This window comes from Rhinolophus sinicus, linkage group LG10 (assembly GCF_036562045.2).
Source record: "Rhinolophus sinicus isolate RSC01 linkage group LG10, ASM3656204v1, whole genome shotgun sequence".
Lineage (NCBI taxonomy): Eukaryota > Metazoa > Chordata > Mammalia > Chiroptera > Rhinolophidae > Rhinolophus > Rhinolophus sinicus.
In genome coordinates, this window is record NC_133759.1 from 30,727,935 (window position 1) to 30,741,231 (window position 13,297).

General features: G+C 42.5%; 1 protein-coding gene across 1 annotated transcript in view; it reads left to right on the top strand.

Moving 5' to 3' along the window:
* The window catches only part of LOC109444512 (collagen alpha-4(VI) chain), a 105,079-nt gene extending 92,054 nt beyond the window's left edge, over positions 1 to 13,025 (top strand). Inside the window, exons 34-38 of the mRNA XM_074312826.1 lie at positions 2,606 to 2,696; positions 4,016 to 4,699; positions 6,454 to 6,550; positions 7,080 to 7,288; positions 12,207 to 13,025. Coding sequence (XP_074168927.1) covers positions 2,606 to 2,696; positions 4,016 to 4,699; positions 6,454 to 6,550; positions 7,080 to 7,288; positions 12,207 to 12,382 — 1,257 coding nt within the window. The 3' untranslated portion in view covers positions 12,383 to 13,025. The remainder of the gene's footprint in view (positions 1 to 2,605; positions 2,697 to 4,015; positions 4,700 to 6,453; positions 6,551 to 7,079; positions 7,289 to 12,206) is intronic.
* Positions 13,026 to 13,297: the final 272 nt, after the last annotated feature.

A 13,297-nucleotide genomic window follows, 5' to 3' on the forward strand; every position in this document is an offset into this window, starting at 1 on the left:
TGAGGCCTAGAACCATTCCTATGTACAAACTTGGGAAATACTTGAATTTGTTTGAAGTCTTTCATACTACCTTAAAAATTCACACAAATTCTCCATTTTATAACATACTTGATCCATATTTCCTGTTATTCAAAAATGATGTATAGTAGCTTAGCATTTTCTCACAACTCATGAGCTAAAATGGATGCTCCTAGCGTTTTCCCAGTCTCCTCATATTTTCTGTAACACGGCCGGGGATCCTGATTTCAGAATCCTTCCAAGTTGCCTCATGTAATTGCCAGTAAAGCTATCAATATGTCATATGCACGCCTACACTGTTTTCTCTAATCCTTGGTGATTAATTAGATCCATTTGGTTTGGTCAATAGTCAGATGTGATAACCATATGGAGTAGATCTGAATGAATGTTGATTGTTGGTAACTCTGCACTCATTCTTCATGTCAGCCTCCTCCATCTGGCAAGGAGTCCCAGGGTTTCAGATGTGCTGTGTAGCTGTACATTGGAGGTGGGTGTTCTCTAATCTCTGGGGAGTGGGAGCACCGAGAAGAAGTCTATATAATCACTGCCTTCTTCAGGGCCATTATTCATGTTGTTCCTCCACACTGTAATGCTTTTCCCTGCTTCTTTGCTAGGTAAGTATCCTACCCATTCTTCCCAAAGGGCCAGATGCCATTTTCTTCATCAGGTTCTCTCTGTTCCTTCCTCTTGAAATTAGTCTCCTCTTCCTGTGTTCCTAAAACACATTATTGGGCCTCTTTTTTTTCTTGAAAATAATTTGTCTATTCTTCCACTTAGGTTTTAAGCTCTTTGAGGGAGTGACTGTGTCACTTTTGTATGTCCACATGGCTCGTTAGCACTGTTATATAGTAGTTGTGTAATCAGTTTTGGTTGATTTGAATTCCCAAGTCAGGAAAAAAGCATAATTTAGGTTGCTTTTGCCATGTGAGGAGCAAGAGAAGATGCATTTCTCCTTTTTTCTTGGGAGACTTAGGAATGTTCCCATGTTTTGTTTTGTTTGTTTGTTTTGGTGTTACATTAGCATAAACAAAAGTTCAACTCTTTGTGTTTCTTTCCACACAAAGGTTTTTCCTTTTAGTAAAGCTCACTTTGAGAGACAATGATTGGGATATGCTGCAGTCCTAAACAGAAAGAGGAAAGAGCGAGCTCCATGAGGAGTCTGTCACAGAAAATTCTTTTTCAAAGTAACCCTTGCCCGTCAATCTCCCTGAGAGGTAGCATGACATTTTCATATGTACAGCACCTTGCTACCAGAGTAGGGTCCAGAACCTCCTTGGTCCTGGCCACAGGGATGAAGGAGGAAGAGCTGACTTTCGGTGGGCCCTATCCTAAATGCTTTGACAGAGAGTAGACAAAGAGATGGACAAGACGAAGCTTAGATACCTGCCTCTTTGCAAACCATACCTCAATTTCTGAGAGAAGTAATTTGAAAGCATTTCTAGTGTCATCATGAGGTAGAAATCCTGCCATATTAGTCAGGGCAAGTTAACTGTGAAACCATTTATGCCTAAGTCTTAACACAATATGCCTAAGTGGCTTAATACAATGAAGTATTATCTCTGCCATCTATAACATATCAATGTGGGACCTTGGGTATGTGTGTGGAGGGGAGGGGTGGTTTGCTGCATGCAGCTATTTCAGGACCTGGGATCCTTCTGTCAGTGGCCCCATCATACCCTGGGGTCTGAAAACCTTTTTCTGCATCCTCTACATATGGCTGACAGATGAGGGCCAAGGGGCATGCACTGAAAATGGTGTACATTACTTCCACCTATAGGCCATTGGCTAGACCCCAATCATATGGTCCCAATTAACTGCAAGGGAGGCTGGGAAATGTAGTGCAGTTGTGGCCCTAGGAAAAAGAGGGAAAGGTTTGTTGATTATCTAACCAGTTGTCACATGGACCTTGATGGATTTATTATTGCTATTATTAATATTTTACTTTTAAGCCTTGATATCAATTATTAAATGAATCCTAACTGGAAAGGTTAAGTGAAGGAGATGAACAGATTTGCCATCTCTACAAAGCCTTCTCTGATTCCTCCTCATTCTTGCCTTCTGGTTTTGATATGCGCCAGCTCTGAATACCAGGAATACTCTAGAAGAGTCTCCCTTAGGTACCTGCCTCTTTCCAATCCAATGGTATATGACTTACATGCCTGCCTCGTTGAAGGGTCTGCTTGTTCATGTTTGTAACTCCCAGTGCATTACATCTTGCACACTGTGGACAATCACTAAAGATTTAAGGAATTCATAAATGATTGAACCATGAACTCCCTTACCCTCATTCTAATACAACATGACATTGGTTAAGTTTTACACACATCGGGAGTCTGAAGACCCACAGCTCATGTACCCACACTAATGACAGTCCAATCTCCAGGTTAGAACTAGAGAACTAAATGACTATAAATAACTGTAATAGATAATGCCAAATTATGCCACATATATTTATATAATTATATATATTCTCTTAAAAATATCACACTAATATTTTTCTCATCTGAATTGGAAGAAGACATGAAGAAAAAACATGGCTTGAAATTTAATTCAGCTAATGACAAACTTGTGTATGTGTTTGGATTAGATGGATGGAACCAACAGATTTCACCTATTCGTCTGGGAGACAGAGAGCCAGCAGAATGTGGAGTACATGGCCCACTGTACTCTCTGCTATGGTAAGCATGGATAGCATTTTTGATCAGACTGATAGCATTAGAACAGGATGAATTAACTGATGGCCACAGGCTGGATTTGCTTTGCAGATGTGTATTTGCTTGGTATATGCAGAGTTTTAGAATCCGGGAATTTCCTATTAATTCTGGATTACCAGGGTTTTTTTTTTAGAAAGTCAGAATAGTCTGGAGAATCACAGATGCTAGGTTCCCATGTGGCCACAGTCAGCCAGAGCTGAGTTGGACCTACCGCCTTTCGATGGGGCAAGTATCTGCTAGTGCCCCGTAGTCCCTTCCCCTCCCTGTTGTTTTGCCTCTGGCCTGCTCTGCTTACTTCCCTGTCTTGCAAGGTTCCTGTGAATGGCTGGGCTTGTGTTCCTTCCTAGTGGCCCCATAGTATGAATGGCAGACCACTGAACTAAGAGTCAAGCGTCCTGGCTTCTAGGCCCAGAACTGCCGTTGACCACCAGCAGGATCCTAGCAAGTCATTCAATGTCTCCGTGTCTTTAGCCTCCATCACTCTAACCCACACCTCACACTAGCCTTTGCCAGAGAGCACTTTGTGCTGAAACCCATGCATGCCCATGTGTGGAGAACCCTGATCCATCCCCATGTCACCCAGGGCTAGAGTGAGTCCTATAGGTGAAATCAAAAGGGGATCTAAGTGTTTCCTCCACTTGATCTACACTAAGACCTCACACTGCCATGAGAGATTTGGTTCTGAGAACTTGGCCAAGTCAAATGCAATAACAGCCATGTGTAGAGCACGTTACAGTTGATGAACAGCTTTCACATCCATAATCTCATTTGACGCATTGTCTCTGGGGCTCAATTCCCTCTCCTGGAGAAGCATAAACCTGGCTGGTATTTATTGAGCTTGAGCTTTTACTACACACCGGGTATTGTTCTGAGCACTTACATAGATCAACTCGTTTTTTAAAGTTAAACTTCATAAGGTAGGTACTATTACTATCATCATTGCCCCCATCTGACAAATGAGGAAACTGAGGCAGTGGGCAAGCTAAGTAATTTGTCCAAGGTCACACATCCAGTAAGAGGTAGGGCCTGGACTGAACCAGGCAGATGTCTGTGAACCTAAAGATTAATTAGGAAGCCACATGGCCTAGTGGTTAAAAACATTAAGTGTGGAATCAGATCATTAAAATTCTTCTGAAAAATGGGCACATTTAGAGTGCCTATCTGCTGTCTGTGCTAACGCAATGCAGATAGCGGCTATCCTTATCAAGCGTCTGGAAATGTGTTTGCATGGAAAGAAAAGGGATGCATGGTAACCCTGGCCTCCCCCGGCTCTTCCTCCCCAGACAGGTGCCGACCAGACCCAGAGTGCAGTTCGGGCAAGCCTGGTCCCCTGGCAGTAGATGTGGACGTGGCGTTCGTGGTGGACAGCTCCCACAGTGTTGGCGCCGATGTGTACCGCGCTTCCCTGAGGATAGTGGACGCCACGCTCGACCACATGGAGATTGCTGCACAGCCAAACGTGTCCCTCCGTGGGGCGCGAGCAGCCCTGGTGATGCACACGACTCCAGGTTTCTGGCCGGGCACGGGACAATCCCCTGTGCTCCAGGGTTTCCTCCTGACCTCCTATGGCCACCGGACGCAGATGCAGAGACACATCCGCGTGGTTGCGGGCCGTCCCCTGCAGGGAGCCCCTGCCCTGGGCCACGCCCTGGAATGGACACTAGAGAAAGTGCTCCTGTCAGCCCCGCTGCCCAGGAGGGCACGGGTTCTCTTCTCCATCGTGGCCAGTGAGACCAGCAGCTGGGACCTGGAGAAGCTAAGGACTCTGTCCCTAGAGGCCAAGTGCAAGGGCATCACTCTGTTTATTCTGGCCGTGGGCCCTGGCGTGGGGACCCATGAACTGGCTGAGCTGGTCCAAGTGGCCAGCGCCCCGTCTGAGCAGCACCTGCTACGCCTGGAAGGGATCTCCGACCCAGAGATAGCTTATGCCCTGGGCTTCACGCGGGCCTTCCTGAACCTCCTAAAAAGTGAGCAGCCCTCAAGCCCTGGGGATGCCATGAGTGTGGTGCTGGCATTTGGGCAATCAGGTGCTCACTGCGCCTTCACCATTGCTGAGCTGTGTGTAGCCCCATAACGTCTGGGGAACCCCCAGAGAGAACCCTATTTTCTGACAACCCCAAGCTGCCTTTGCCCTCACACTGTGCCAAGTCTAATGCGGGTTTCTTGTCTGGAACCTCTCAGCTGGTGGCTGGGAGGCTTCAGGTTTCCACCTAACCTCTCAATTTTCTGTTTTGCTAAAATGAGAATTACAGTGTCTTCCTTATCTCTGAAGCCTAAATCAAATACATGCATGGAGGGGTTCTGAAAGCACTGGTGCTGTACAAATATAAGGCACAGTTATCGTTATTACTATATCCCATAATCCAGACTCCAGAATCCAGTCGTATATAACAGTGCTTCTCAAATTTTAACTTGCACGTGCAGCATCTCCTGGGGATCTTGTTAAAATGTGGATTGATTCAGTAGGGGTAAGCTGGGGCCTGAATTCGCCATTTTTAACAAGCTCCCAAGTGATGCTGAGGCTGCTAGTCCATGGACCACACTTTGAATAAGAAGAGTCCATGACATTTATTTTCAGAGGTCTTCAGGGACTTGCCAAAAGGTGAGGGAGAAGTCCAGGGCCTCCCATCTCAGATTGGGTGGATGAAGCCCCCAGTGAAGGTTATGGGGCACACTGACAGTGAGTCCTGGCTGGAGTGCTTCCCTGCCTCCTGTCCTAGTGCCCTCACCTCCAATCGGAACTAGCGGAACCAAATTCATGGGCTGCCAGTATCAAAGCTGTATCCCTAGCATGGAATGGAATTGTTAGGGTTGGGGGTGGGTATTACTCTGGTCACATTTCCAGAAATTTGTTTTGGGTTTTGTCTACCAGTACATAATCCAAAACAACTCTAATGCAGAGTGCCTTGTTGTGACCTGTGAGGCCTGCTTGCCCTCCTTGCTGGGAGACATGAATTTTTCACTTTATAAATGGATGGGACGTCCTGTTGGGAGCCTCAGGGGACATCTGTCCCTTTATCACTGAAGGAATAGAGGGAGTCTGACGGATATGTTAGAAATACTGGCACAGCATTTGTGCCTCTTCAGTTTGAGAGGTAGAAGGGTCAATGAACTGGTTTTAGTCATGGCTTTGCCACTAGTGAGCTGTGTGATCCTAGAAATATCAGTGAACCACCCTGAACTTTAGATTCCTTATTGCTGCAGGAGTTGGAGGAGAGATTTGTAATAGACGCCTGGTGGCTTAGTGACTCTTTGAGGGAGAAGCAGGCTGAAGGAATTCCTTGTCTAGTCTTTTAATTTCATTTTACTTTATTTTCTATTATGTTAGGTTGCATTTTATGTCTTTTTATATTCTTTTATGTTGTGATTTTATATTATTTATATGATAGTATGCATTTTATGTTTTTATTTTATTTTACTGTATTTGATTTTATTTTTGTATTTTATGCTTTACTTGAATTATTTTACATCTTTTTGATTTCATGTCAATGATTTTTTATTTTTATGTTTTATTTTATTTCATTTTTATTTTGTTATGTTATGTTTTATTGTATATTTTACTTTTTTATGCTTTGATTTTTATTTCACGTCTTTTAAATTTTATGTCTTAATAGGTAATATGTGTTTTTTTTGCTTATACTTTATGTTTACTTTATTTTTTAAGTTTTATATCATTTTATGCTGTATTTGATTTGGTTTGATTTTTAAATTTTAATTTTAGGTGGAACAAACCAGTACCCACCCCCAGAGCTTATTGAAGAATGTGGGGGCCCAAACCGAGGGGACACTCTGCTGAAACCACTTATGTTTATCAAGAGGTACTCTGAGGGCAGAGCTGAGGTTGTCCTGTAGCTCTGTCCCCCGAAGAAGACAGTTCCCCTAAAGAAAGTTCACAGGCAATGTCAGTCCTTGACTGACTGACCCAAAAATATTGGGGCTAGGATGCTCCTGTGTTTGGCAACTCTGATATGGTTTGTTTTTTCTTTTCTTCTTCTTCTTCTTCTTTTTTTTTAATATTAAGAGTAACATGGGACCAATATAAAACATTCAAAGAGCACATAAGTGTATAAAAGCAAAAGAATGAAATATTTCCATTCCACCACATCCCTCCCCCTCGCCCCCGTCTTCTAATCCCATGACCCAGAGGTACAATTAATAATGCTAAACATATTATTGTGATGTTTGTCCAAACATCCTCTGCAAACCTAAGGAAGTAGCTAATGTGATAACAAAGTCATCAGGAAATGCCCAAACCTAAAGCTTATTGAGCCCAGCGATATCCATTGGGAATTGAACCTCTATGTTCTCATTTGGTTATGCAGTTTGACATGGATTGTTTCTGTACAGGTTGCCCAAGCCCCAGCATGGCATATCTGCCTTTGCTGATGACTCAGAAGAATTTGAGGCAATAGACATTTTTCTAAAAAACAGAACAGCCACAATGACAGCTGTAACTCAGCAAGAAGCACTTGAAAATTATGAAAAGAATCAATATGCCGCTGAAGAACAAGAAAAGCCTGCAAAGCAAAAAGAAAAGGGAAAAGAAAGAAATTCAGGTACTGCCTATGATAAAATCCGAGACACTTCTTGTTCCCTAGGTTGCATTCACTTTTAAAAATCTTTATCTTTAAAAAAAATTCCTATGCACTGTTTTAGCATGCAATTTTTGCCTTTTTATGCACCTTCTTTCCAAATACACAAATTTATGTATGCAGCTAAAGAAGTAAGTTTAAGAAAACATAAGAAGGCTAAGTTTCATAACTGTGAAACTGGAGCTAAACAGAAGCTATTTCAGGGAGTATGATGGAGGTACACCCTTTGACATGTCTGTACTTCATTGTGGAGAAGTCATGATCTGTTGCTGAAGTGGCGAGCATACTCCTGACCTTGAAGGAGAATGCACTGGCTTGTAGAACATGCTTCTGACCAAGTTTCAGGAACATTTGGATCCATGTAGAGCAATCTATCCAAGCATCGATTTTGGATCGCAGAATGTAGTAATACAAATGCCGTGTTACCTCTTACATGGGCTCAACAAAGTCCGCAAAAAAGTGAACGCATGAGAAAGAGATTTGGGGAGGATTGGACTCTAAAGTTTTTAAGATGCAGGGAAAAGATGGCTGAAAGAGTTTCTCAGTGAGTGGTATCCTCAATCATGGTTAGACTAAATGAGAGATCATTGCCCAGAAGTTTTTGAATGTGCCTAGATGGTTCTCCATTGGGGGCTGCTAGCTAAGTGGCCATGGGAAAGTTATTTAATCTTTCTTTGGCTCAGTTTTCTGATCTGTGACCACCTACCTCATAGGGTTGTTTGGAGACCAAAACTAGATAATTCATGTGTTTGCCACACAGTAAGCATACAATCCAAGTTAGCTGTTAAGATGCTGATATGTCCCACCTCTTAGATTCCAAAGCCAACACGTGGAGATAATGAAATCAGATAGAGGAATGGGCACTCCCAGCAGTGAGAGTAACAGTTCACCTCCTTGGGCTAAAAATTAAGCATAGAAGGATTTATCCTGTTGATTTTTCTATTTTCAGTATATAATATTATCAGGCAATCTTACTAAGGCCGCGATTTTTAGTCTTGGCTATAAATTGGAATCACCTGTGAATCTTTAAAAATTCTCAATGCCTACACCTCACCCCAGATCAATTTAATCAGAATCTCTGGGTGAGGGACTTACCCAGTAATTCCACTGAGCAACCAAGAGTGAAAACCACTGCTCTAAGGCATCCTTCCTGACAAATTCAAGGTGAAAGAGATGGAGGAGAGCTTACTGATCATCTAATCCAGTTCTATTCACAGACAAAACCTGAGGCCTAGAGGGTCCCCAGATATCCCACCCACTCTGTAACTTGGCTCTGGCCAGTTCCTCTCCCGTTTCATTCTAAGGTCACTCTAAACTTTTACCACCTCCTCAAGCTCCTTCCCCGCCTGTCTCTTTCTCTAGCAGATGCCCTTATTTATTTCAGTTTTTGCTTTCAAAAGAAATAAAGGTGGCTAGGTGCAACCTCCTGCAACTTCCTTATTGCTGCACACCCTGTCTCCCTGCCCTCTAGTCAGAGAAAAGCACTACCTCTTGTCTTCTAGGGTGTTCTGTCTGAACTGTCAAAAAAGACCAAAGGATTCCTTCAGACCTCATTGACTTGAGCTCCTTGAGACGTGGCCACTGTTGGCCACTACCTTCTTCTTCAGACTCTCTCCTTTCTTGGTCTTGGAGATAAGATTCTTTTCTTGTTCTACCTCTGACCAGTCCATCTTTGTGGGCTCCTCCTTCCAAGTCCATCCTCACAGGAGGATCCAGCTTTTATAGAACTTGAAGTTTATACAATTGGGGGGGTGGGCTCTTTTTAAGAAAAAGAACACAAAATTGTAAAATGAAGCACAAAAATGAATACGTAGAAGAAAATTATGCAAATGAGGGGCCCTGAAGCTTAGGCTTCATTAATTTCATGGTACATCTGCAATGCTTTCCCCCAAGGTCTTTTCTTCAGTCCTTTAAGCATTCTACACACACTACTGGGGCAAGCTTTGACACCATGACTTCAACTATTCCCGTCTGTACTGATTACTTCAAATCCATGTCTTCCATCTTTAACTCTCTCCCGAACTGCAGACCAGTCTATTCAGCAACCCTCCAGATGGCACCATTGCACATGCCCACAGTCATCTCAAAAAATCCCAGTTAAACGGGACTCCTCTTTCTCATTCAAATCTTCCCCTCCTTTATTTCTTTACGGGAATGAGCCCCTAGTGGCCCAGGAATGGAAAGCCAAGACCCAAACATCACACTAGTTGTCCTCTCCTCACCGCCTGCCTCCAACTGGTGACTACATCTTGGGGGGACTTCCTCCTCAGTATCTCTCAGATCCAGCCCCCTTTCCCACAATCTTTCCTCCTACTACCTTGGCTTTTATCTAGAGTGTAATTGCAGTGTTGTCTAATTGGTCTCATTTCTTCCAAATTATCCTCCTTCCAATTCCAGTCTGAGTACCAAGTTAATTTTTCTGAAATGCAAATCTGGTCATGTCATTTCTCTTCTTCTATGTTTCCCATGGTTTATAATATAATTTTCAGGTGCCTGGGTAGGCACACAGGCCTCTGCGATTAGGCCTCTACAAGGGTCCTCTGGGGCCTACTGGCTGCCACTTCCCTAGATATACCTTTTGCATTATTTGCAGTTGTCTCTTATGCCCTGTTCTTTATTCCAAGTCTCCATGCCATTGCTCACCCCCACCTACCCATCTGCATCCTCTCCAGTGTCCACCTGGATTACATCTACTCATCTTTTACTACTCAGGTCAAGTTTCACCTCTAACTAGAGTCCTTTCTGGCCCCCAGGTAGTATTAAATTTTCCTGTCCTCCTTTGTGCCTCTGTATTTTATGTCAGCTGAATTCTGCCGTAGCACCTGCAACCTTTCATTGCACCTACTTGTGAAGAATTAAATGATGTCATCTCTCTTCATAAAAGTCAGGGGGATTTGGGTGCAATTTTCCATTTCAGTGTTATCTCCAAAGCACACAGACCTATTTGTTTGGTTTTCTCTTCCAGATAGGGCTACATTGTAAAACATCCACCAGGAGACAGAACCAGCCCAGGCAAAATTGCAATTTCATCATAGCTATTCTTTATACCTATCCAGTTTTCTTCTTTCTCGTCCCCTTTTCTTTTCTTCAGTCCTGGATCCCATGGACTTGTTTGAGTAAAACTGATTGCTGCTGCAGGATTCTTCCAAGAAGGCAAAAGTTAACACTCATGGTAAAAATAATGCAAATGTAAGATTAGGGGCTAGCAATAATTACTTGGGAGAAAACTTGTTTGCCCCCACTGCCGTATCATACTGATAAAAGAAAACTTAAGACTCTGAGTCTTTCTGAGTGTTGCAAAGAATGCCTTTGAGATAATTAGTTTAAAGCACTGAGAATTTGCTTATCTAAAGCCGTGCTGGACCAACTGCTGGCCACAAATTTAAATAATTTGAAATTAAATAAAACTGAAAATGCAGTTCCTTGGTTGCAATATCATATTTCAGATACCCAATAGCCACATGAGCAGGGGCTACTGTATTGGAGAGCGCAGAGCTAGAACAGTTTGCTCCTTGCTGACAGTTCTGCTGGGCAGTGCTGCCCTAGAGAAATAATCGAGGAGAAACAGCTTCTGTTTGATTGTCTCCCAGACTAAAGGCAAGGATGGGGCTTCTCAAGGCAAAAGTCACAAGATGTCACTAGAAAAAGTAGTGATTCGTTTAAACAAGTCCTTGGCTTGTCAGTTAGGAATCAGTTTATAATGGTAGAAGTTGGTGCCAGCTGATTGCTGAGCCCCAGATCTATTTGTTGAATCTATTAGTTGAGTGAGTATGGTCAAAAGTTCACCCTTGGGATGTTTTTCTGTTGCCTCTGATAAGTTTTTGGAGAAGCAGTTGCTGTGTCTCCTTTTCCTACTTGCTCTCTAACACTCCCCAGAACTGGAGTCATGCAGCGAGCCAATTCAAATGAGCCCATTCGAGATGTAGGACAATTTCTATGATCAATTATTTACCCCACTAAGAGTGCACTTTATGCCCTGGGGTCCAGCATATCTGGTCATTCCTTCCAGAAAACTAATCTGCGTTGATTATATTAATGGGTGAGTAGGCAGCTTCCCAGGATCAAACCACAAATTTTAACTCTTGCTTTCTGAAGATAATGTCTCCTTTATTTGGGAATGCTTGGCAGGCCCAAGGGAAGCTCTTTGGAGGATATCACTGTTCTGTGCTACAGGGCTGACTTGAAACAAAAATATTTTTTTTATGATATAAAATCTGCTCTTCCTAGAAGGCAAAGGTTGCGTACCTGAGAAAATTAATGTCTTCTTTAAAATTCAGGGCATCTCAGATTTTGCTCTGTTGTAACTTGTTGATTCTCAATACTATTTTTCATTTTACAAGAACATCATGTTTTTCTTTTAATAGATTTCTTGACTTCTTGGGCAAGTTTCAGGGTAGAATAAATAATAAATAAGCTGGATTTGCTTAGGCCATTAGCAGTACCGGATGGTTTGGGGATTAGGCAAGGGATTAAGATGGTTTGAAAAAAGAGGGAAATAAGTATAATAAGCAAGTAAGAGGTTCTCAGGATCAGAAAGATTTATTTATTTATTCACTCACTCACTCATTTATACATTAGCTGGTATATCTGCCATATGTTAAGTATTGTGTAAAATAGTAGCTATAACAGTATTGCACCATTCACATGTTATGTGACATCTTACAACAAGCTTGTGATGTAGGTTTTTTCAAATTTTTTAAATTGCTTTTATGGTTGAAAAAACTGAGGCTCAGAGAGGTTAAGTTACTTGCTGCAGGTCACACAGCCAGTTGGTGGTGAGGCTATATGATTTATTTCCAGGTCGATGACACCAAAACCATTGCTCCTTTCCTCTCATGCTCATGCGGAAAATTCATCTCTTTCTGTGTTTGTTTTATGGCAGGTCCTTGTTTTATGGATCCAATAGGAGGCGAGTGCCAGGATTACATCCTGAAATGGTACTATAACAAGGAGGAGCAGGCTTGTCAACAGTTCTGGTACAGCAGCTGTGGGGGCAATGCCAATCGGTTTGAAACCAAGGAAGAATGTGAGCATTGGTGTGTCCCAACACCCCTATAACATCAGACGGAACCTCATTACTGCTTCCTCTGTTTCAATAGCTGATGAAACCAAGATTCCCTTTCCTGAGACAGTGCCACACAGCTCATAAGTGGTGAAGCCCACTCTAGAATCTCACAGGTCGGGTTCCTGACCCTCGGAATTTTTTCCTGCCTGTGAATGCTTGGGACAAATGATTTGTGAATTGAAAAGAACTGCATTTCAGTAGTTTAAAAAAGTAACTGAAACTTGCCTGAAAGGTGCTTAAATGATTTAGAACTAAATGAAAAAGAAATTTGAACTTGACCTAGAAAATAACTTTAAGTTTTTTTCTTTTCTTTCTTTTTTTTTTTTTTGGTGTGGCTATGTAGCAAAAGAAAAATCAGTGTACGCAAGTGAGTAAAACCTAATTAGGAAGTGAGTTGAAACTTGATTTCTTTTTTTACCACAAGAACCTGGAAGTATTAGTCAGAACAGGGGTCTGGAAAAAGGGACATCTAATGTGAAATTTCCTCCTTATACCTAGTGTGAAAATAAAGGTATTCTCAATGCAAGCATTTGGTGTGAGACTGCATATGATACCCGCTCACTGCAGTCAGTGCAGTACTTTGTGACATAGCAGTTGATGGAGGGGAAACAGCAGTTGACTTTGCCATGGGACTGATTCTTTGTCATCAATTACAGTGACTCTTGCCCTTGGAAATTTGGTGACTCAACCATTAAGGCTGACGTTGTCATTGAAAATATGAAATGAAGGGTCTTGGTTCACCTCGGATGAAAATTTTGCAATATGGGTATTGAAGATAATTGTGATTTTGTGAGATCTTTCCTCTGGCTTACAGCTCTGTTCTCCAGGCTTCTGACCTTGGGCCCAGGTTCAGGGCAGAACTGGGCACTGCATACAATTCTGGAGCTGCTGGGTACTAAGGGTGCCTG